This window comes from Balaenoptera borealis (assembly GCF_965194805.1).
Source record: "Balaenoptera borealis genome assembly, chromosome: 10".
NCBI lineage: Eukaryota > Metazoa > Chordata > Mammalia > Artiodactyla > Balaenopteridae > Balaenoptera > Balaenoptera borealis.
In genome coordinates, this window is record NC_138874.1 from 110,310,883 (window position 1) to 110,335,471 (window position 24,589).

At 42.3% G+C, this 24,589-nt stretch overlaps 1 protein-coding gene across 4 annotated transcripts; it reads right to left on the reverse strand.

The window, feature by feature from the left end:
- Nucleotides 1-427: 427 nt before the first annotated feature.
- On the reverse strand, nt 428-20,895 carry OAT (ornithine aminotransferase). Of its 4 annotated transcripts, none has more exons than XM_082407360.1 (10): nt 20,784-20,895; nt 12,792-13,016; nt 9,456-9,680; nt 9,246-9,341; nt 6,981-7,108; nt 5,379-5,501; nt 4,597-4,725; nt 3,705-3,818; nt 2,434-2,578; nt 428-1,279 (listed from the first exon to the last, which is right to left on the reverse strand). In XM_082407360.1, exons 2-10 carry the CDS (start codon nt 12,985-12,987, stop codon nt 1,119-1,121), a joined length of 1,317 nt encoding a protein of 438 aa, XP_082263486.1. In that variant the 5' UTR covers nt 12,988-13,016; nt 20,784-20,895; the 3' UTR covers nt 428-1,118. The 4 variants fall into 4 exon arrangements, with proteins under 4 accessions (XP_082263486.1, XP_082263489.1, XP_082263488.1 ...); XM_082407363.1 differs by having other exon boundaries at nt 20,794-20,860; XM_082407362.1 differs by lacking the exon at nt 20,784-20,895 and adding an exon at nt 20,750-20,773.
- Nucleotides 20,896-24,589: the final 3,694 nt, after the last annotated feature.

Consider the following 24,589-nt stretch of genomic DNA (forward strand, 5'->3'; position numbering starts at 1 on the left):
TTGACTTCTAACAGGCTGCGAAACAGTTCTCAGAGCTTTCTGAGAGGCTGTTCCTGCGTTATAATCCTTAATTTGGCTCGAATAAAATTTTCCGTTTCTTTCTTAGATAGACTGATTAATTTTTTCATCAAAAAGAGAATGACATAAACTTATAACTACTGACATAGAAAAGCATCCAAAATACTCTGTTCAGGTAAAAACAAACAAAGAAACAGAAACAATACCATGCAAAACAAGGATACTTTAATAAAAATGGTAAATATAGTACTAAAAGAGATTTTTATAGTTTGTTTTTCTAGAGATTACCAAAGAAACCAAAATGTTCTTAGAAAACACATGAAATACATCAGGTAAGAACATTCTCAGAGGGCTTTAAAATGTGAGGTAATTGATAACACTGCAGTAATCACACACTGGTCCCAACGTAGACATTTTAAATATGAGCTTTATTTTAAATTTAAAGAAACACTGAAAATAAACACTTTATACAAATTATATCAAACACTTAAAACATAATCAGGAATGTTAAACAATAATTCTTAATTCAAAGTAATGACATTCATAGAATACATCTTGGTGCTAGCCAATATGGTGTTTACTTAAGTCTAGTATTTTATATAAGCTTAACCATTAATCCTTCCTAAAATTCAATGACTATGACTCAACTTTATGAGGTTAAGCTAATCTTCTATGCAATACTCTCCTATAACTTTTTCCAAATACAATTTATACCAGCAAGGAAATTATTAAAACATATATAAATTATGCTGAGGGGCTTGATTAAAAGGCTGTCTATATAGAGAGATGCATCTCAGAAAGCGCGCGCGCGCACACACACACACACACACACACACACACACACACACACACACACACACACACAAACACACATACACTTAATCGAATATAAGATGCCAGGACATTCTCTTAGTTATGTTACACAGCAAACTGCACGTTTATAAATGTCATTCTATTATGTATGAACTGAAAAACATATATTTTTTAAAAAGCCCTTGACATGGGGGAGTGGAATATGCCTGCATTAAGTGCAGAAACACAGAGCTTTATGAACTGCCTGTCTCCAGCTGGCTCCCAGGCACCACTGAAAACTGTCACCCTCAGAAAGACAAGATGGTCTTGTTAATGATTTCCACGGCCTCCAGAATCTCATCCTCCTTGATCACAAGTGGAGGTGCAAACCTGATGATATCACCGTGGGTTGGCTTGGCCAGAAGTCCATTATCTCGAAGTCGCAGGCACACCTTCCAAGCATCATAATCTAAAGAAAAACCGTCAAACTTGTATGCTGATCCAAGATAAACGTTGAAACATTCCCTTGCAGCGCGCATGGGCAAGGGCAGCCTAGCAAAACAGAATTCCCAGTACCTAACTCAAGAAACGCAGCTCTGAGTTGCAAGCTTGCTTTGTTCTTACTCTTAAAAACGAAGTTATTTTTCAGCAGTGGTCTGAATGGTATGATTAGACATGGTTTTTGTTAGTTCTTCGTAAGTGAAAAAGACCTAGCAAAAAACTTACACGCTAAGGCAGATGTAATTAATTACACGAGGAACCAATACAAAAAGAACTGGGGTATGACACACATAACTAACTGGCATAGAATAAGCAATACTCAAAACGCAGTGAACACTACACATTCCTAACCTGGATTTGCTTTCTGAGCTGGCAGAACTAGACTCTCATCATTTTGACTCTCACGACCCTCAACCCCGGCTGCATCAGAATCACCGAAAGGGCCGCGGCCAGTGTCTGGGCCCCACTCCAGACCCATCAAATCCATATCTCTGCAGTGAGGCTAGGCTTGGATTAATTTGTTAAAAAGCTCCCCAGATGATTCTAAAATGCAGTCAAGGTTAAAATCACTGCTTTAAAAGGAAGGGTTAGGGCAAGAAAATCCAGCAAGGAACGCTTAAGGATTAGAAATGATGTGTTAGACACTAAACACTCAGTTAAGTGGCAGCTGGGGTTATTTTTATTATCAACATCATCATCATCATTCCTATTATCACTCCTGCTCCTACTACCTCTACTGATATGCAAAGTACGAAAGTGAGTGAGGAAAGGAGAGTGAGGAGGAAACGGGACTGCAAAGTGCTCTGTGCAGACTTCTAACAGAAAATAAACTGAAATCTCCAAGAACTGCATAAATAACCTAAGGCAGAATAACAAATGACTTAAAGAAAGGAAAATAGGTGAAATTAGTTATATGTGCCTTCACGTAGGAAAGAGCTATATTTTTAAGACCATTAATATAAATCAGGTAATAAGAGTATTAGGCAGAGCTTAAAAGACTTGGTCAATAGGAGGCCAGTCAACAGTTTCAAACAGAGGAAACCAACGACCAGATAAAATACCAAACGTGTTTTGAGCTCTTCCTATAACAGTAATATCTTGTAAAATATTTTGTCTCCGTACCTTTGGTTTCTCTAATAACAATAGCATTTAATAATCCTTTTCCTCTTACAGCCGTTACAATATCAGAAGGTAGCTTCATGAGTTCATTTCTCAAGATGACACCCATTTTCTCTGCATTTTCAGCAAGGTTTTCTTCTTCCAAAACCTATGTTTGAAGAGAAATTACACAAATGTTAAGATTGCCTTTTCTTTTACGTTGTTCTTTGGAGGGGAATGTGGACTATAAGCACAGGGAGAACGTGATCAGATAAAGACCAGAGCGGGGCTTCCATGGTGGAGCAGTGGTTGAGAATCTGTCTGCTACTGCAGGGGACACGGGTTCGAGCCCTGGTCCGGGAAGATCCCACATGCCGCGGAGCAACTAAGCCCGTGCTCCACAACTACTGAGCCTGCGCGTCTGGAGCCTGTGCTCCGCAACAAGAGAGGCCGCGATAGTGAGAGGCCCGCGCACCGCGATGAAGAGTGGCCCCCGCTTGCCACAACTAGAGAAAACCCTCGCACAGAAACGAAGACCCAACACAGCCATAAATAAATAAATAAATAAATAAATAGATAGATAGATAAATAAATAAATAGATAGACAGATAGATAGATAGACCAGAGTAACTTAACTTTCATTTCTATTTTGCAAAGCCTATACCAGTTTGATTTCTAATCATCTGACATACGCTAGCTCAGACAGAGCCTTGCTTTAGTAAACCCATAATCAATCTGATTCTGTGGCAAAATAAGGATTAAAATTTGTTTAATGCAACTGATATATTTTCTTCTTAGGTGAATAAATCAATGGACTAAATATACTTTAACTTTTTAACTGCAATAGAGTTCCCTTTGTTTTTTTCCCTAAAAAGTCCATCCTCAGAGATAATAATTTTATGCCTTTTGTAGGCACTTGAGGAATAAGTCTAAAAGCATTCAAATCCACACTTGAACAACAACAAAAACAAAAAGCCACATGTGCTAAGCCAGAGGCTTCACAGGCCAGGCCTGGTCACAGAGTGAGAGTTCTGTGTGGACAGGCCAGGGCCTATGGGCCAAAAGCCCCAGGAGACTGCAAACCTGGGAAGCCCCCGGAGGATTCCCGTCTACTAGGCCAAGGATAAATTACTTTTTGAGAATGCCTTGCCCCTAAACCCTTTCCTCTATACTTCATGTTCTGTAATACTCGGCAATCTTATTACATTTCTTATCACACCAGTGGGCTCAAACCTAAAAGGCACTTCAATGCTACCTCCAGGACTAGCTACGGTAGAGCTGCAATCAGTTTTTACCTCCAGGGCCGCGATGGCCACTCGGCAGCCCAGTGGATTGCCACCATACGTTGAACCATGTTCCCCTGGTTTAATGGTCAGCATTATTTCATCGTCACACAACACTGCGGATACCTGAAAGACAGACACTTCAGCGCTGACCCAGTCTTTTCTCAGATGAACTCTTCTTATTCTTACCAGGAACACAAATATTTATGAAGCTGATACTAAATTTGACATAAACTTTCAACCAACAAGTGCTACACATCTGCCACCTTAACTAGCAGTGACAAACTGAGTGATGCCCTAACACGTTCCAAGCACATCAGGCCACACTTCAATGGCACAGAATAGCATTTTGGAACTAAAAGAAGAAAGCTATTTCTGCAGTGATATACTTTAGAATTCTTTCCCCTCTCAAGGTGAAATGCTTTGTTTAACTGTTTAGAAAACAATGTTCTGCACTATATATTCAGAGCCCTTTAGTCCATACCAACTGTTGGCTCTGAATAGCAAACCCAAGAAAAGAATTACAGTTAAACATTAATTTTTTCCAATCTCTACATTAATCGGTCATGGTTTTAAACAATTAGTAAGAGTATGTCTCTGAACCATGGGAAAAAGCATAAAGGTCTACAGGAGTACTTTTGGGATAAAATGTTTCCATCCAAAACAAATGCAGCAGAGCAAATCCCAAGGCACACTCAATTCTTCAGTTAAAATAACTAAGTGGGTCACCCCATGGAACTCTGAAATGTTTTTATTACATGTATTCCAGGTGACCTATATATATATCACACTAAGTAAAACCAAACCATCAGAAAGGCACTATTGCCACAGTCGGCTAATGCAAAAACATCTTAAGGATTCATGAGAATAGGGAAGAGAAAGGGAGGCTGAACATTGGACTTACAGGGTATAAACCACCAGAAAGTGCCTTTCCTAGAAGGACCATATCAGGTCTGACATTTTCATGATCAACAGCCAGCCATCTACCAGTTCTGGCCAATCCTGTCTGTATTTCATCAGCAATAAACAGAACCTATTGGAAAATAACAAAACAGCATTAATTATCATTTTCATTTCCATAGGGAAATAGTGATCTTTATTTTACTCTTCCCTGCACAAATCTATCATTCTGACATCCCCTCAGATTTGTGAAAACATTTTAATGACCCACACAACTTCAAGAGTGTCCTGTGAAAACCCTGCAGACACACAGTTATTCCCTGTGTCAGGCCACTCAGTCCCCAGAGGCCCATCTGCACTGTTCTACAAAGGGGTGAGGCACTTAGGCAAAGGGTTTTGTGGGGGGTTTCTGAACATAACTACTCTCTGGGAATAAATTCCCTTGTTTATTCCACAACATTTATTAGTAAAGAGGGAGAGAGAGCGTAAATTCTGGAGCAAAGGGATACGACAGAGGGTTTGAGAAGGATCAGAGTACAGGCTGCCGGAGCAGAGAGGAAGGAACCGTGGTTAGGGCCCAGAAGTCTGCAGCTCTGCCAGGGCCCAGCCAGTATTAAGTCAGCTTCTTTGCAGCCTGCTGCTAGAAAGTTCTATCACCACTAGAAAGTTCTGCAGCTCTTAGAATGAAGTCTCCCTCTAGTGGAGAGGTGATGTAATCTTCGCATTTATCCTATTGGCCAAACCCTAAAAGAGGCAGGCAGGTGGGCAGGTGTGCAGGTGGCTGACCTGGTGCTGGGTGCAGAGCTCTCGCACGCCCACAAGGTACCCTGGATCTGGAACAACAACGCCTGCTTCACCCTGAATTGGTTCCACCATGAACGCAGCAACGTTTGGGTCCTGAAGTGCACGCTACAAAAACAGCATGAAAATGTTTTCAGTAACTTCCTTTCAAACCTCTGTGGAAATCTGAAATCACATAATGCGCATATTTTCCCACTAAGAATAAGTGTGCAAATTAAGTTTTCACACTAACTTATATTCTGGCTTCAAAGTATAACTTTTTTTTTTTTTTAAAGTTTTATTGATTGATTGATTGATTGCTTGATTGCTATGTTGGGTCTTCGTTTCTGTGCTAGGGCTTTCCCTAGTTGTGGCAAGCGGGGGCCACTCTTCATCGCGGTGCGCGGGCCTCTCACTATTGCGGCCTCTCTTGTTGCAGAGCAGGCTCCAGACGCGCAGGCTCAGTAGTTGTGGCTCACGGGTCTAGTTGCTCCGCAGCATGTGGGATCTTCCCAGACCAGGGCGCGAACCCGTGTCCCCTGCATTAGCAGGCAGATTCTCAACCACTGCGCCACCAGGGAAGCCCCAAAATATAACTTTTCTGACTGACATTCAATTACCAAAAGCTCTAAATACGTCAGCTTTAAGCTACTCCATCCTTTATTTTCTAATATATACTTAAATGTACTGTAAATAAAAGCTAATGAGGGACTTCCCTGGTGGCGCAGTGGTTAAGAATCCGCCTGCCAATGCAGGGGACACGGGTTGGAGCCCTGGTCCGGGAAGATCCCACATGCTGCGGAGCAACTAAGCCCGTGCGCCACAGCTACAGAGCCTGCGCTCTAGAGCCCGTGAGCCACAACTACTGAGCCCACGTGCCACAACTACTGAAGCCTGTGCGCCTAGAGCCCATGCTCAGCAACAAGAGAAGCCACTGCAATGAGAAGCCCATGCACCGCAACGAAGAGTAGCCCCTGCTTGCCACAACTAGAGAAAGCCTGCACGCAGCAACGAAGACCCAACACAGCCAAAAATAAATAAATAAATAAATAAATTTATAAAATTTAAAAAATAATAATAATGAAAGTGGCTTTTTAAAAAGCCATTAAAGGGAATTCCCTGGTGGTCCAGGGGTTAAGACTCTTTGCTTCCACTGCAGGGGGGCACAGGTTTGATCCCTGGTCAGGGAAATAAGATCCCACAAGCCACGCAGCCAAAAAAAAAAAAAAAAAAAAAATTAAATAGATACATTAAAAGCGTATCTTTTTACTGTACAATTCTTCCACTTCATAATTTTAAAAAGCTGGCTGAATGGCTAAAAACTGCTTATTTTGTCTATTAAAGTAATTAACAGGTAATACCCAAGTTAATACTTATGCAGGAGCTAAATCTAAAGTGGTTAGTTTGTTGTCAGGATTAGACCACAGAACCTGGTTTCCCCATGTTGGAAACTTGGAAACTAACTGACCATTACAGAGAACAAGTGTGACTCTAACTCTAATACAACAGATTCTCAGTACAATCATATATCTGTTTTTAATTCATACATTCAACAAATTTAAGTTCTATTTACTATGAACTAAAGCACCATGATGCTAAATGAAGTACCTCAAGAGCAGGCAGATCATTATATGGAATGATTTCGAAACCTGGCATAAATGGTCCAAAACCATCGTAACTGGTTGGGTCTGTGGAACTGGAGATAGCAGACAATGTTCTACCCCAAAAGTTTCCAGCTAGAAAGAAGAAATAAACAGTCATTATTTCAATCAAACCCCCCAATGTAATAAGCACTGTTCCCCCCAAAATGCCCTAAGAATCTTGATTTTCAAAAAAGCAAGGGTTTGCTTTAGAGAGCCTCCAGTGAGCTCATTTGTTTAAACAAAATCTGATACTAAACACCCTGGTTCATATGACTGAGGTCTGGCCTTGCAATTACTATTTTAGGCACTTCTCTACTGAGCCTCGGAAGTGTAATATATAGCCCCTAAGGATAGGTATTTGTCTTTTCTTTCAGTAATCCCAAACCCTAACAAGTGAAGCATTCAATGCATGTTTTTCTAGAGATGGCTTTTCTAGACACATTTATTATAGCGATATGAGAAAGAGACTACCCTTCATAGAGAATTGGCAGTTTTCCTTTTAAAAATCCAACACTACAGGCTATTCAATAGAATGAATTTTAAATTTCATTTGGATAGAATATCCTCAAGCAGTCCGAACACTTTCAATTTGCCTTCCTTGCTGTTATATAAGTTGTTATGTGCTAAAAGACAGACATCTGCCTCTGTTCAGGAACAATTTTTACCCATTAATTTATTTCATTAATAATTTGAGGACTGATTAATAATGTCAGGCACTGTTCTAGGTGTCAGGGGTAGAATGACGACTGGCAAGCTCCCTGCCCTCAAGGAGCTTCTATGCTAATAGGGAAGAAACACCTCAACGTAAACTAGTGAAGCAAATGCACAACATAATTGCCATGTGGTTAAACCCAAGGAAGAAAAGAAACAGTAGAATAAGAGAGGCTTGGAGGGTCTCCCACGTGTTGTGTTTTGTTTTGTTTTTTAATATCTTCCCACTACTTCTGCCAGCAGCAACTCAAATAACCCAGTACTGAATTATTCTAAGTTGGCTTCAAAGCATCCATAAATACTACGCTTGCAAAGCCTCTCTCAGCTATGAGTACTACGAATAATCCCCACTTGCCTTGTCCACAAGCAACAGCATATTGATTCTGCCCAGACTTAAGACAAAACGCACACTAGACCATAAGCCTATTTGCTCTCCTGCATCGGCCTCAGGAGTCTCACGCCCCGCAGCTTACCCTGCAGTATAAGGGACGTGCAGCTGGGGACAGTCTTCTGTCTCCACCCACTGTCTCACCAGCTTCTTTCAACACCTGGGTGAAACACCTTTGCACCCTGTGCTAATGTGAGAGAGACTGGACACAGTCTGTAAGAACGAAATCACCAGAAATGCCATTTTTGTTTGCAAGAGACAGCTTTGTTGTCCTACAACTAAGGCACAAGATTCCAAAATGGCAGACCACAGAGACTTCGGAAACAGGAATCTGTCACCCCCACCCCCAAACACCAACTACGGCTGGCCATTAGATGAACTCTGGATTCTGTTATATTATGGGGTTTATATAATTTAACTGCGTGTATCCCCAAGGCAAAATATTTAATGATTTCAACCATCACAAAAATGAATCTTGACCATGTGCAGTGACAAACTTACCCATACTTTATGTTTTAAAAAATTAAAATCAGAGCTTTAAAAAAAAGTCAGAACCTATCCATTGACTATCATTATCAAGATCCCCAAAGTCAGTCTATATGGATAATCTGGATTAACTGTTGGTCTCCCCAATCAGAATTCAAGTCATTCCTCTCAACCATTCACGGAAATATACCCAGGGCAACTCCAGCCCTCCTCTTCCAGCAGCTTCTAATGACATGATACAGTAATCCTCAAATACTAAGATTCAATCATCGGATCATACCTAGGACATGGCCCCACCTGAACACAACCCAACGTCAACAACCTCACAAAAGTGCTCCATCGGCAAGGCCGTCCAATTAACCAGAAAACTGCTATGAAAAAAATCAGATAAGCAGATGGGAAACAAATCATACAGTCACTCATTTTAGGGAGGGAGGAGTAGGGAGTTATTTCGGAGAGAAAAATCCCACATATGAAGAAATACTTGGAAATAAACCCAAGAAAAGGAAATCCTTCCATTTTTATGAAACATTCAACAATTAACATACATGAGGCAAACATATCTGAAATATTTCATCAGTAAATTAAAATGGTAACTGATATTGAACGTTTCAATCACAGCAGGTAATGGTGAATTTCACATACCTGCAAAAACAATCTTTGCTTTGTATTTCGGGATCCCCTTCACGGTATATCCCCATCTACGAGCAAGTTTGCAAGCAGTCTCTCCAGCCTCCACTCCTACCAAAAGAGAACATCTCTCAGTTTTAAAAAATGTTTTAAACTATCGGAAAATTATAAGATTTTCTCGGCTATTTAACCAAAAAAAAAAAAAAAAAAAAAGGAAGTATTTACCTGTATTCATGGGAAGAACTTTGTGGTAGTTGAAAAGTTTGGTGACATACTCTTCGTATTCACCGAGCACGTTATTGTAGAAGGCCCTAGATGTTAAGGTCAATTTGTCCGCCTGACTTTTCAAAGCATTCACAATCTTTGGATGACAATGCCCTTGGTTGACAGCACTGTAGGCACTCAGAAAGTCAAAATATTTTCTGCCTTCTAAATCCCACACATAAATACCTAAAATATATAAGGAAAATAACTCTAGAAAAACCACTACATTATATGAAGTTCAAAGACTAAGACTGCTAGCCAGGGACTTCCCTGGAGGTCCAGTGGTTAAGACTCTGCACTTCCACTGCAGGGGGCACGGGTTAGATTCCTGGTCGGGGAACAAAAAAAAAAAAAAAAAAGACTAAGACTGCTAGTCAGCCCTCTGAATACCTACATATGAACCTTTAGTTAACATAGAATTGTGGTTAAGGCATGTTTTAGCTCAAGCATAATAAACTTTGGTTTATAAGGAATTATATTGTATCTGCCCAGCTTCAAATTACACATTTAACAAAACCAGCATAACAAGGAACTTCCCTGGTGGCACAGTGGTTAAGACTCCGAGCTCCCAATACAGGGGGCCGGGGCTCAATCCCTGGTCAGGGAACTTGATCCCACACGCATGCCACAATTAAGAGTTCCCATGCCACAACTAAGTAAGCCCGCGAGCTGCAACTAAGGAGCCCGCCTGCTGCAACAAAGACCCGGCACAACCAAATTAATTAATTAAATAAATAAATATAAAAACAAAAAAACACCATTAAAAAAAAAAACCGCATAACAAGAAGAGATTTTATAACTCTGGAGTGAAACCTTTATTCCCGGAAAACTGGAACCTTTATTCCTGGAAAACTGAAGTTTGGAATTTAAAGCTGGAATTTAAAGGAAGAAGTTATGCATAACATAAAAATCACAATTGGTTGACTGTAAAAACCAACAGAATGGGAAAAAATATTTCCAAATCATATATCTATCTAATAAGGATCTAGTATCCAGAACTCCTACAACTCAACAACAAGACATACAACCCAATTAAAAAATGGGCAAAGAACTTGAACGGACATTTCTCCAAAGAAGGTATACAAATGACCAACAAGCACATGAAAAGATGCTGAATATCATCAGTCATCAGAGAAATGCAAACCAAAACCACAATGATAGCATTTTACGCCCACTAGGATGGTTATTTTCTTAAAAAGGAAAACAAGAATTGACAAGGATGTGGAGAAATTGAAACTCTCATATATCATTAGTTGGAATGTAAATGGTGCAAGAGCTGTTGAAAACAGTTTGGTGGTTCCTCAACAAGTTAAACATAAACTACCATATGACCGAGCAATCCCACTCCTAGGAAGAAGGGGAAAAAAAAAGAAGTGGAAGACAGGTGTTCAAACAGAAATGTGTACACCAATGCGCACAGCAGCAGTATTCGAAATAGCCAAAAGGTGGAAACAACCCAAACATTCATCAACTGATAAATGGACAAACATGTGGTGTATCCATAAAATGAATATAATTCAACCATAAATAGCAATGAAGTACTAATGCATGCTACAACATGGATAAACCTTGAAAACATTGTGCTAAGTGAAAGAAGCCAGACACAAGAGGTCACATATTGTCTGATTCCATTCATATGAAATATCCAGAATAGGCAAATCTATAGAAACAGAGAACAGATTAGTAGCTGCCAGGTTCTAGGGGAAGGAAGGAATGGGGAGTGACTGTTTAATGTGTATGGGGTTTCCTTTTGGGATAATAAAAAAACTTCTAAGACGAGCTAGAGGTGATAGTTGTACAACATTGTACATGTACTTAATGCCACTGAACTGCATGGTTAAAATGGTAAATTTTATGTCATGTACATTTTACAACAATTTTTTAAAGTTGATCATAGATATTAAAATGTATTAGGGGCTTAACACCTAATTTTTACCATGTACTTAACATACTGTGGTAGGTGCTTTTGTCCCTTATCTCATCAAAAACCCCCTATGAGTGTTAACATCCCTGTAGTACAGAGTAGGTGCTTAGATTATAACTAGCCCCAGCTGGCACACATTAACCAGGACTCGAACCCAGGCAGTCAGATTCTAGACTGCACTCTGCTACTGTAAGTAAAGAATACTTTTGCAAACCAAACTGCTTCCAATTTTGTAATACACAAACCTAGATTTTCATTTGTTCAGAAGGAGCTTTATCTATACTACAGTACTGGTCCCAAGTAAAAAATACAGGCAAATGATTAAAATGTTTAATACTCTTATGCATCATCTTCTGGCCAAAAGCTAAGTAATAAACTTTGGCTTTATTTGGTTATGGTTGTTATTTCAAAATGTGGATTAAATCACCATTTGGCAACAATCAGTAATCATTTATTCAGGTAAGAATCATTAATGGATGCTAAAAGTGGGAGCAAAAATTTGATGAGTAACAGGATATTTGCAGTCTCAAATCATGTCTCCACAAGACATTTAAAAGGGAAAAATAGAACTTTACAATGGAGAAGGCTGGCAGACACTACCTGACCAGTCAACCCCAAATTGAGGTTTATACTAAAAATTATTGGCCTGTACTCTTCAAAAATATCAAGGTCAAGAAAACAAAGACTGAGGAATTGTTCTGGATTAGACTAAACAGACCTGAAAACTGAATGCAACCCAGGATCTGAGATTTTCTTTTGCTACTCAGGACAACCAGTGAAATCTGGATCAGGGCTGTAGATTAGAGAATAGTGCTGTGTCAACGTTCATTTCCTGATCTTGATAATTACACTCTGTTATGTAAGAGAAAGTTCTTGTGTTTCAGGAAAGGCACACTAAGTATTCAGGGGTAAGGAGGCATCATGTCTGCAACTTCCTCTCAAACAAGTTCAAGGAAAAAAAATGTATTGCGTATGTGTGTCTAGAGAGAAAAAGAAGATTAAGCAAATGTGGTAAAACGGTTAGCGCCTGGGAAATCTGGGTGAAGAGTAAAAGAAAAATTTAGATACTACTGTTGCAGCTTTTAAGTCTAAAATTATGCCAAAATAAAAGCTAAAGGAAAAAATGACAGCAATATTCCAGTACTTTCTTTATGTATCATACATTCCCTCCTGGCAAGGTCCATCATGACTCTGCAGTCCCCATAGTACCTAACACAGCAAGCACCAGACACTCAAAAATGTTGAATTAACCGTATCTGCAATATAGAAATTAAATGCATCTGGAAAAATGTATAGTGAGAAAATATAAAAGCAACTTTTACAAAAATGTAAAGCAAGTAAAAGGGGCGGGGGTGGGAAGGGTTGGAACATACCTTTCCCTCTCTCCAGGGCTACAGGTAAAGGGTGGTAGTTGTGGGCACCATATTTAGATTCCCGTTCAAAAATGTAATCAGAGGATGGAGGGCCTTGGACTGTTTTTTTAGTTGCAACCGATGTAGCAGAAGCCACTGAAGAATGAACTCCACGAAGGACAGCAACAGTCTGCAAACGTGCTAGTTTGGAAAACATGATGTCCTTCAAGTAGGAATATCACCAACCTGTCCAAAGAAAAGAGAAGGCATAGAGAATAAGAACCTCCCAAGAGCAGACAGATGTCAACTCATGAACTATGTGTTGAACATTTACCGAAGAATCAGAAAAATAAAGAGACAACTAAGGTGATAACTGTAAATGGAAAGTAACCTTTAAAAATTGTATTTAGGGCTTCCCTGGTGGCGCAGTGGTTGAGAGTCTGCCTGCCAATGCAGGGGACACAGGGTCGAGCCCTGGTCTGGGAGGATCCCACATACCGCAGAGCAACTAGGCCCGTGAGCCACAACTACTGAGCCTGCAAGTCTGGAGCTTGTGCTCCACAACAAGAGAGGCCGCGATAGTGAGAGGCCCGCGCACCACGATGAAGAGTGGCCCCCGCTCGCCGCAACTGGAGAAAGCCCTCGCACAGAAACGAAGACCCAACACACCCAAAAATAAATAAATAAATTTATTTAAAAAAAAAATGCTAGCCCTTACAGTTTAAAAAAAAATTGTATTTAAATTTTTAATTAAAAAACTAAAATAAAATGAAAAAACAAAAAAGAGAACTAAGACAACCACTGTCTTTGGGGAGCTTGAAGGCCAACAAAGGGAACAAATATATGAACATTGACATTAAACCCCAACAAGTGGGATGTGCACAAAGTGCTCCGGGCTAGAAGTCTAAGAGAACAAGCAAGAACGATAAAAAGCAGAAGGGCTTTTACTTTTCACGAACACCCTTCTGTACCACCTGACGGTCTCTGGGGCAGTCAGGCAAGGCTGAACAGCACAGGGCCTAAAGAGCTGAACAACCATTCAAAAGGTATTTATGCGGGGGTGTAAGACTCTCTCAGCTGGATCGCAGATTAGAGCCCAGAGGCGGCAGAGACCAAATCAGAGAAGTCGGCTGCCCAGGGGGTAGTCATGGGGGAGGCGACAGAGGGACTGAGAACTACTTTGCATATCTACTTGGCCCTTGTGTAAAGAGTGAGAAAATTAGGGAAGAATTTGGTTTCTACAAAGATAACAGGGACCATCCTAAAGCAAAAACAATAGGGGTGGGGAGGAAAAAGTGATTTCTTGGGGGATGGGAAAGGCTTTTTAAGTTTAAAGACAGAAACTACAAAAGGTAAAATCAGTTATTTAGCCACAATTATCTAAAATTTCTATAGGTCAAAATTATCATAAACAAAGGTGAAAGGTAAAAAGATGGGGAAAAAAGTTTTTTCATTTATAACAAATAGCCTTTGAAGAGCTTTTACAGTTAAGTGAAACAGACCAAAAACAAAACAAAACATATGAGATGAAAAGGTACAACTCCCAAGAGAAACCATCTACTCTGCTAGGATGGCTGTTTCTATAAAATTAATCCCCAGAAAAAACTACACCACAAAAGCAACTATTTAAATTAGAAAAAGGCAATTAGGAGCTAGAGAACATCAAACTGTTGATACAACGAGCTAAAAAGTTTAGTAATAAATCCTAAATATCACTGAGCAAACTGGCATTTATTCAAATCTATTTATATATTATTTCAGCTGCATAGCTTCTCTCATCCCACCAGCACCAGCCCTAGAAGCAGCCCTCACCACAGCGCTTCACACGGCTACATAACCATTAATAGTCATAATAAGCCATGAAGCACAGACTGAGCCACAGAAGAAACTAAGAATAACAAGGAAATTGGGGGAAATACAGAGCAATGATGTCAGGGGAGGGGGGAATGTTTTTTAAAGATACATTCAAGATGAGTGGAAAGTTGCCAAACACTAGGCATACTTAATATGTCTATACTTATTTTTTTAAAAGACTAGTTAACTCATGTTTCAACAGAACTCTATTAATGACACGTCAGACCAAGCAATATCTCCCAGCACTCAGTCTGAGCTGCCCAATTAGCAAAACCTAATACTTGGAGTTTGGCTTGCTTCCCTTTCAGCTTGGCACTACCCAGTAAATCCAGTATGTTCAGGAATCTGCTACACAAAATTCAGCACTCTGGTTTGCCAAGACCCACCAGCTAACCCTTCTTCCCACAGTTCAGATTAGAATACAGATTTTTAACCTGAGATCCAGGGACGGTCTTCAGAGGGTCCAATAACTACTGAAATAAAGTGCAGAATTATATGCATAAGTGCATTTTTTTAAGAAGAAGGTCCCTAATTTCCACCAGATTTTATTTAAAAGAATTACGTATTAACAACAAAAATGTTACATAAGAATCATTACACTGGAGATAGCCGCTAGCAAAAATATAAAAATTCTAGTTACACTACACAGAACTTCCCCAAAATACTAAGTCTAAAACATTGATTTTAAGTCTATTTCTTGAGTAGAGACTCAGTAAGAATTAATGCTCTGTTTGACCAACTAAAAAGTTAAAACACATTAATTTTTGCCTTGATCAAATTAGCAGTAATACACAGAGCTACTTAGATATACTTTAAACTGAAACACTTTCTGAAAAGAACCGTAACCATAATAAAAGCCTTAGACATGTTTGTGCTCTAAGACCACTAATTTCACTCTCAAGATTCTATCCTAAAGAAACACTCAGGAACGTAGCAAAACATTCATACATAAAAGATGCTTGGGGCTTCCCTGGTGGCGCAGTGGTTGAGAATCTGCCTGCTAATGCAGGGGACACGGGGTCGAGCCTTGGTCTGGGAAGATCCCACATGCCGCGGAGCAACTGGGCCTGTGAGCCACAATTACTGAGCCTGCGCGTCTGGAGCCTGTGCTCCGCAACAAGAGAGGCCACGATAGTGAGAGGCCCGCGCACCGCGATGAAAAGTGGTCCCCGCTTGCCGCAACTAGAGAAAGCCTTAGCACAGACACGAAGACCCAACATAGCAATCAATCAATCAATCAATCGATCTTTAAAAAAAAAAAAAAAAAGATGCTCAACTATATGAGAACGGCTCAACATAATCACATACATAATATATTGTCATTTAAAATCACTAGTTTTTAATGACATGGAGAGATGTTTTAGGATATGTTTAAGTGAAGAAAATAAAATCATGTTCAACTCTACAAAAAATACTATACACAAGGAAGTTCACTGTGGTTATCTTTCTACTGTTCTATATTTTCCATGTTTCCTAATGATCAAGAATTACATTTATAATCACACAACACTGTAAATCAACTATATTCAATAAAAAAAAGAATCATATTTATTATCAGAAAAAATTATTAAAAATGAAACTGAATGTCTGCCTAGGTTGTCACATTAGACAAAGAGAAAGCTTAGCAACAAAGAAAACCAAAGTAAGAGAAAAAGAAAAGAGTTTTGAGAAGCTTTGAGAAAACAGATTGCGAAGGTGGCCAAACAGCTCAGCTGGGAGTAGTGAAAAGAAAGGCATAAGTCACTAACCCTGGAAGTGCAGCCTGGATGGATTACAGCAAGTAGGTCTTAAATGTCGTCTCTTTCTAGGGGGCAGGGTCAAATTCTAAAATAAAAACTATTCTCTATGATTTTGCTATCAAGGTCTACAGCTCTGTGACTTCATTAGAACCTGGCAGAGAGGTACTAAAAAAAATTTTTTTTTAATTAAAAAAGAGAGAGGTATTAAAAAAATACTAAAAACTCTCTAAACAGCATCTTCTAAGTTAATTAACAGGTTGACACAATATTGTGAGTGAAAGGAATCTTTGAAATTATCTAAACTCAACATTTTCATTTTACACATTTGCTCAGCTCATTCGCAAAAGAAATGGGACAAAATATCCATTTATATGCCAAGTTCAGGCAGTCTTATTAAAATATAACTACACTGTGGACTTCCCTGGTGGCGCAATGGTTGAGAATCCGCCTGCCAATGCAGGGGACACAGGTTCGAGCCCTGGTCCAGGAGGATCCCACATGCCGTGGAGCCACTGGGCCCGTGCGCCACAACTACTGAGCCTGCGCTCTAAAATCCGCGAGCCACAACACAACTACCGAGCCTGCACGTCACAACTACTGAGCCTGCGCTCTAGAGCCCACGAGCCACAACTGTTGAGCCCACGTGCCACAGCTACTGAAGCCTGCATGCCTGGAGCCCGTGCTCTGCAACAAGAGAAGCCACCATAAAGAGAAGAATGCGTACGGCATAGAAGAGTAGCCCCTGCTGGCTGCAACTAGAGAACGCCCGCGCACAGCAATGAAGACCCAACGCAGCCAGAAATAAAATAAATAAAAATAAATAAATTTAAAAAATATATATATATAATATATATATATATAAAACTACAACTTACTAACAAAAGAGTAACATCCAAAACATTACTAATACTCGTGCTTAATTAAGGTTTTTAAGGTGAACTCTGAATATTTAATTCGAGGGGTCCTGTTGTCCGATGCATCAGATGCACTAGGGCCCTGTAGGCACATTTCTATTCAAAAACCTTCTGGGTTCAAGCTACTGTGCCTGGCACAACACAAGAAATACTAGAACAGAATTAAGGAGGGCTTAAACCAGCCAACATCAACAATTTCCCCTTCCAGAAAGGCCTGGAAAACCAGGAGAGGAGAGAGTAAGCTCCTCAGCGTTTGGAGATTAGGATGTAAATTCTAGCTGAGGCTATTAAGAGTAACTATTTGGATGATTTTGTCAATTTTTTTTTTAGCTTCAATGTCCCCATTTGCAAAATGAAGTTGAAGCCATTCAAGGCCATTACTGAGGATTAAATGAGATCGTTTTAGAGCACCAAACTTAGCACAAAATAGCCACTCAGTTAGTTCCCTCTTAAATTCATAAGGGAGTTAGCCAATTTCTGCAATATAAAAAAAAAACAGTGCCAGGGTTTCTTTTTTAACTGCAGCTTTTGTTCTTCTAAAAAATTTTTTCTATTGAAAAAAAAAATTATAAACACAAGAAAATGATCTACAGTTCCATATTTAGGAGGTAACCATTAACCTTTAACTTTTTTCTATGCATAAAAACTATACACATTGGCTTTTCACCCTTCCCTAGGGAATTTACCACATTAGACCTTCTGAAGGCTCCCAGGACCCTTGCACAGATTTTTGTCACAGGTCCTAACACTTCAGGACACTTGTTTTCACACCTGTCCCCTTACTAGAATCCTACTACGCTCCTTAAAAGGACAGTAATAAAATTCGCTTTGCATCCCCAGAACCTAGCCCAGGTTTGGGGATTCCTTGTCTGTCAAGTAAACAAGGTCATTCCTAAACAGACTTAGGACTTGCGAGGGAGTCAAGGCAGTGACCAATAGCAAGGCCATCCAGAGAGATGATTAAATCACCCACTCCTAACAGACAGAGCTGAGTCTAACTCTAACAGGAGGCTAGCATGACATCAACAAGAATGATCTTTCCATCAGGAGTTCACTTCATTAGATCATTTCACTCCAGGCTGTGCATTTAACTTAGGCCCACACTCGGGTCCTGGAGAAGAGGACAAATTGTTATTGACAGCAAAAATTTTAACACTGAATGTTTTCAGTAATACAATTAACAAGGTCCTTCTTCAAGCTACTATTGGCCAATCTAATCCATCCTATCTATACTAGAACATACCTAAAATAGAATTCCATAAAATGCTGCATTTTGAAGAGTTAATTTAGCATACACTTATGAAATACTATTTTTTTATATCACTCTAAAAGAAAAACCAGCATTAAATTCATCAAAAAGCCACTTAAAATATTCCACTTGAGGAATAAATTTGGTTTTACTATATTTGTCAAATATTTACCTTTCTTGAGGCAACCATTCAAAAGTACACTCCTTTTTGGAAAGTTCTGCCAACAAAAGTTTTTTGGCCTTTTTTTTTTTTTTTTTTTTTTTTACATAATCTGGCTCAAAGTCAGCTTAAGTGCGCCACCGGCAAACACCTTAAGCATTACTACTGAAAAAGGATTGGCTCCATTAGATCATTCCCTCCACACACCTCCAAAATCCACTCATCACTATTTTTAAATGTAGATTTCACCCATCCCCAGGAACTCAGGAAAGGGCATCAAATATGCCCACAAGTAACTGTAATAAAGGCAGAGAGTGGGGGTGGAAATACAAATATAGCCTCTTTGAGGAAAAAAACGTCTTTTCAAGAATTTTTACCATTCAAAGTTATACTGGGTTTGGGACTTCCCTGGTGGCGCAGCGGTTAAGAATCCGCCTGCTGATGCAGGGGACACCGGTTCGCTCCCTGGTCCGGGAAGATCCCACATGCCCATGTGCCACAACTACTGAGCCTGTGTGCCACAACTACTGAAGCCCACGCACCTAGAGCCCGTGCTCCGCAACAAGAGAAGCCACCGCAATGAGAAGCCTGCACACCACAATGAAGAGTAGCCCCTACTCGCCGCAACTAGAGAAAGCCGGTGTGCAGCAACAAGGACCCAATGCAGCCAAAAATATATAACTTTATTTTTTTTTTAAGTTATACTGGGTTTTTTGGGGAGCAGATTCAAAACTTATCTTGAACACCATGGAAAAACTGCAAACCCAAAACAATAAGCTTTATTATTTAAATCTTGTTCTTATTAAAAGATTTTACGTTCCTACTTGGACCTTTTTCATAGTCAGGAACTAGATTCTCTGAAGACGGTACCAGGATGTTTTAATGAAAGAAGTCTGTTGTTTCTTTCAGATGAGTAAGATGAAGAATTTGGATTACATACCTAAAGAACAGCTCCAAATTCAAATTGAGAGAACTAGTTTACCTACAGAAACTCTTACTCTTAGAAATCCGAAGATTCAGAATTGAGAACCTGGAGTTTAGTCATTTCTTAAAGCCACTTCATTCCAAAGTCACTCCTCCGTCTTTTCCGCCTTAATTTATCACCTTATCAAAGAGGTAAAACTGAACACCAAGAAGGTAAGAGATACAGTGAGAAAGGGAGGAGGCTGTAGGTCACGGAGCACAAGTGTCCCAATGAAATCAACCAGAATTTATTTATGCTCAGCGCTGTTGGCAAAGAAACTCGAGGGAGGAAGTCTTCGTGCTGAAAGCCCTGTTGACCCCAATCCCCTGACACCATGCAATTAAACCTGCACGTTACTGTAAGGTAAGGCTCTACTTCTGACTTTTTTATTTGGACAAAGGCTGGAAGGGAAAAGAAGATAGGTTGGGGGAGGGGAGAGATGGGCAGGTAGGCTGCAGGGCCAAGGAGCTGCCCGGAAGGACTCGAACCCAGTCTCGATAGTCGGCGCCGCCCCCGGAGGCAAAAATTTACCGTTTACTGAGCAGTCCCGCGTGTCCAGAATGCGCTCTCCTGGCCGACGTCAGGAACACAGCGTGCTCGCGGGGCCCACAGCCCCGGTCCCACGCGCCGGCGCCCTAAAGGCTTCCTCCCCGGAAACCCGGAGGCGCCCGAGAGGCTCAGGGTCAAGGCGCAGAAACCCCGGGGCCCCTGGGGCTGCGGCACGGGTTCGTGAACTGCGGGCCGGGAGAGCAGAGCGCCCGCCCCCATGGGCCGCGCGCCGAGGGGCCGGCCCGGCTCCGCCCGCTCGGGCAGGCGGAGGTGCCACATCCACAGCCTCTCTCTCCCTGCCTCCCTCGCCCGCTGCTCCCTGCCGGGATGCGCCGCGCCCCTGCCCGCCCGGATTGCGTGCGGGCCGGCTGCTCTCCGACCCGCGATACCCCAGTGCCCACCGCCGGCAGCGCAAACCTGCTGCGGAGGCGGAGCCTGCCTGCCGGTCAAGGCCCAGCACGCCCCCTCAGCCGGCTCCCTCCAAACCCGGGACCGGAGCCGCCCACGCCAGCCCCCCGAACCGCCGTGGCCCGGGGCGCCGGGAACCCACCCGAGCCCCGGCCCCGCGGCGCCTGCGCGGATACCTGGCGATACCTCGGAGGTCAACCCAGGACACGCGGCGTCAACTGAGCAACTGCGGCGATGCCGACACGTCACAGACCTTAAGATGAGGCTTCTGCCCCGCCCCCGGGACGCCCTCGCTTCCCATTGGCTGGCGGCGGAGGGCTGAGCACCAATCGCCGTGGGCCCGCCCTCCGCCCCGCCGCTGCGCAACCCAGACTCCTACTGGGACCGCAGGTTCGAGCCCCTCCCGCGCCCTCAGGGCCGAGCTGTTCCGTGCCGCCATCGGCTCAGTGCGTTCGGGCGCCTGCCTAGAGAGTGCCTTTCCCTCGGTCGCTCACTGCCCTCCCTTTGTTGGCGGGAAAACAAGGTCCGAAGGGATGAAACGTTGGTTGGGCCCCCGCCTCGCGGGGCTGGACGGCAGGCTGGACTTCCAGCCCTGCGTTCCCCGGCCGCGCTCCCAGGCCTTTGCCTCGCAGAGCCTTACGTGTGCGCCGCGCCAGCCCATCCCGGCCCCAGGCAGAGTCGCGCCCACCATGTTCTTGAACCCTGGTGTGCTGTAGTGCTGTTGCGCTTCTGAACCCATCTGCGTAAGTCATCACTGAGTGGAAAACACACTGTCCACCTCCTCGTGGTTGCTGGCAGATACTGAAAGGATGGCAACACACTCTGTAAGTTTGTCTGCGGCGCCCTCCACAACCCGTTAGAAACGCAGAACTGAGAATGGATAGGCCAGTATAACCTCATTTTAGAATCATGAGGGAGGGCGTCCCTGGTGGCGCAGTGGTTAAGAATTCGCCTGCCAATACAAGGGACATGGGTTCGAACCCTGGTCAGGAAAGATCCCACCTACCTTGGAACAACTAAGCCCACATGCTACAACTACTGAGCCCGTGCTCCGCAGCAAGAGAAGCCACAGCAATGAAAAGTCCGTGGGCACCACAAGGAAGAGGAGCCTCTGCTTGCCTAAAGACCCAATGCAGCCAAAAATAAATAAATTCATTTTTAAAAAAAAAGAATCATAAGGGACCTGGACACCGTGAAGTCTACACCATTTTTAAAAATTTTTTTAACTTTATTTATTTTAAATTTTTTTTTTAATCTATTTATTTTTGGCTGTGTTGGGTCTTTGCTGCTGCCCGCGGGCTTTCTCTAGTTGCGGCGAGCGCACAGGCTTCTCATTGCGGTGGCTTCTCTTGTTGCGGAGCACGGGCTCTAAGCGCACGGGCTTCAGTAGTTGTGGCACGTGGGCTCAGTAGTTGTGGCTTGCGGGCTCTAGAGTGCAGGCTCAGTAGTTGTGGTGCATGGTCTGAGTTGCTCCACGGCATGTGGGATCTTCCCAGACCAGGGCTCGAACCCGTGTCCCCTGCATTGGCAGGTGGATTCTTAACCACTGCGCCACCAGGGAAGCCCCAGTCTGCAGCATTTTTGTTAAATATTGGAAACAGAGCTGGGAGTGAGAAAACGACTTACCCAGGGTTATCCCACAGGTGAGGGGCAGCCCAGTCCTGTGTGCCACCCCCCTTCTCTGAGGGTGATCACAGACATCTGCGGGGACAGGACTGCACATCAACGCGGTGTTCCATTAGACCGCCCTGATCAGTCAGGGTCCCAACTGGAAACAGGTGGCACACTCCAAAATGGAAAATTGACGTGTATTTGTTACAGGAATCATTTAAGTGTAAGCCACAAGAGGTAGAGAAGTAACCTGGGGCTAGTGCACCAGGGAAGACCATTGTCAACCCTAGGCTTAAAGGGAGCTGTTTCCAGAACCGAAAGACAAAAAGAAAGGAGAGGCCAGCTGCCTGGGCAATGGTCATCAGTGACCTCCAGGAAGGGGAGCTGGGGTGAGGAGGATCCTGACCTCCCACCTCCTGCCAGGGTTCTCTATGGACTGAGCCCATTAGGAAGCCAGAGACCTAAGGAGCCCTATGAGGGCAGTCCCTGCAGGGCAGCCTCCTGGGACGCAGGCAGGGTAGGGAAGGGTGGGGAGTAGATGGGGTAGGAGGACAAATGGAACTCATTCAACACAGAGAACCAGCTAAGATAAGCCTTAGCCAAGTAGAAAGGAAAGTCAAAGCTATATGGTAAGGGCTGGAAAATGTGTGGGCACAAGGCCAAGCTGTAAACATCAGAGCCCATGTCTACAGATGTCCAGAGCAACATACCAAAAGGGATTCAGTCCTCTGTGGCTCCATCTGCCTGAGACCAAGGTCAGTTATTCTGATTGTTATGGCCATGCCCTCTCTAGAGCTCATTGAGAGTAGGACTTTGCCTTTTAGTTTTTTGATGTGCCTCCATAACCCTGAATACAATGTGATTAATTTCTTGGAAGTTAGGTCTTTGTGCTCACAGGATCAGAGAGGAATTGTTTCTCCATGGTCCGGCCTTACAAATCTGGGCAGGTGTGTCAAGCCAAGCCCAGCTCTTGGAACACTTACAGAGAGCCCAGGAATCCCCAGTCTGGCCTTGGCAAGTAGGAACAGGTGCTTCTGAATTCATGAAGGGGACATGACACCCAAGATCTGAGTAACATCAAAATGTGTTGCAATGCCTGTTGGACTTACAGATAAGGTGCTCTTTAACTAAAACCTTTTCATAGGCCAGAAACTGCTGAGAATGTCTGGGTTTTATCTTTTCTCTCTTATCAGAAAAACGGAGGTACAGAGAGCATGAAATACTTTATGGTTTTCCTAGCTGGTTGAAAAATAACTAGCAGTTGTTTTTCAGCTTAATGTGCCCTTGGAGACCTAGACTTGAAAGCAGCTTGTTTTCAAACAAGAAACAGAGCTGCTCTGTTTGTATGCATTTTATTTATAGTCTAGAAACACATTAAGGACAGAGCATACATTACAAAGATTTTTGAGCCTCTAAAACTACTTATAGATTCAAGTTATTAACTATATGGGAACGATAAAACTGGATGATATAAAGACTGACCCCATCACAGATATCCAACACCTAAATTAATTTATTTAGTTCATTCAACAAATGTTCCTTGAGTGCCTACGTGCCTGACCCTGCAAGGGGTTTCACATCAGGCAAGAGTATGTGGGTCTCTTTAGGAGGAGGGAGAAGTTCAGGAAATGCTCCTTCAACAGGTGTGAACTGAAGTCTTGCAACTTTGACCATCTGAAAAACTGCAACTACACAAAAAAGGAAAGAACTCATTTTCTTATACAGGCAACGGTCAATTATTCAGTGACCAGAAAAGCAATTTCTGGGTTATGCCAGCCTCTTGCTTTCCATTACTTCCTCCATTGCCCAATTTGTTTTTACTTGTCATTAGCATAGCCTACGTGTGTAGGTGGACTTGAAATGATTAAAAAGGAAAATCCACACTGACCGTCAAGGAGAAAGTCTTGTAATGAGACTCAGAAGATGTTTGGTGATTTTTACCCAGCAGAAGAAACATTTTTCCCCAGGTTATATTCACCCTAAAAGATGTCTTCCAACAGAAGACTTGGCAACATACATAGCTCATGCCTCCTGCTGCTGCTACACTGAGCCAAGGCAGGCATTTAAATCTGGAGGAGAGGGACTTCCCTGGTGGTCCAGTGGTTAAGACTTCCCCTTCCAATGCAGAGGGTGTGGGTTCGATTCCTGGTCAGGGAGCTAAGATCCCACATGCCTCACAGCCAAAAAACCAAAACATAAAACAGAAGCAATATTGTAACAAATTCAATAAAGACTTTCAAAATGGTCCACAACAACAACAACAAAAATCTTAAAAAAAAAAAATCTGGAGGAGAGTAAACCTCCTTACCTCCAGAATGGCAGGGATCTGGCAGGAGCAAGGTAAGCAAAATAGTGAGGAACGTTAAAGAAG

Bases quoted from the DNA above. Each gene is read 5' to 3' on its own strand.
- OAT (XM_082407360.1), bottom strand. From the start codon at position 12,987: ATGTTTTCCAAACTAGCACGTTTGCAGACTGTTGCTGTCCTTCGTGGA. The intron at 5,502-6,980 runs GTACTTCATTTA...CTGTTTTTGTAG, and splicing joins ATGATCTGCCTGCTCTTGAG to CGTGCACTTCAGGACCCAAA. The intron at 2,579-3,704 runs GTAAAAACTGAT...CTTCAAACATAG, and splicing joins TGGCCATCGCGGCCCTGGAG to GTTTTGGAAGAAGAAAACCT.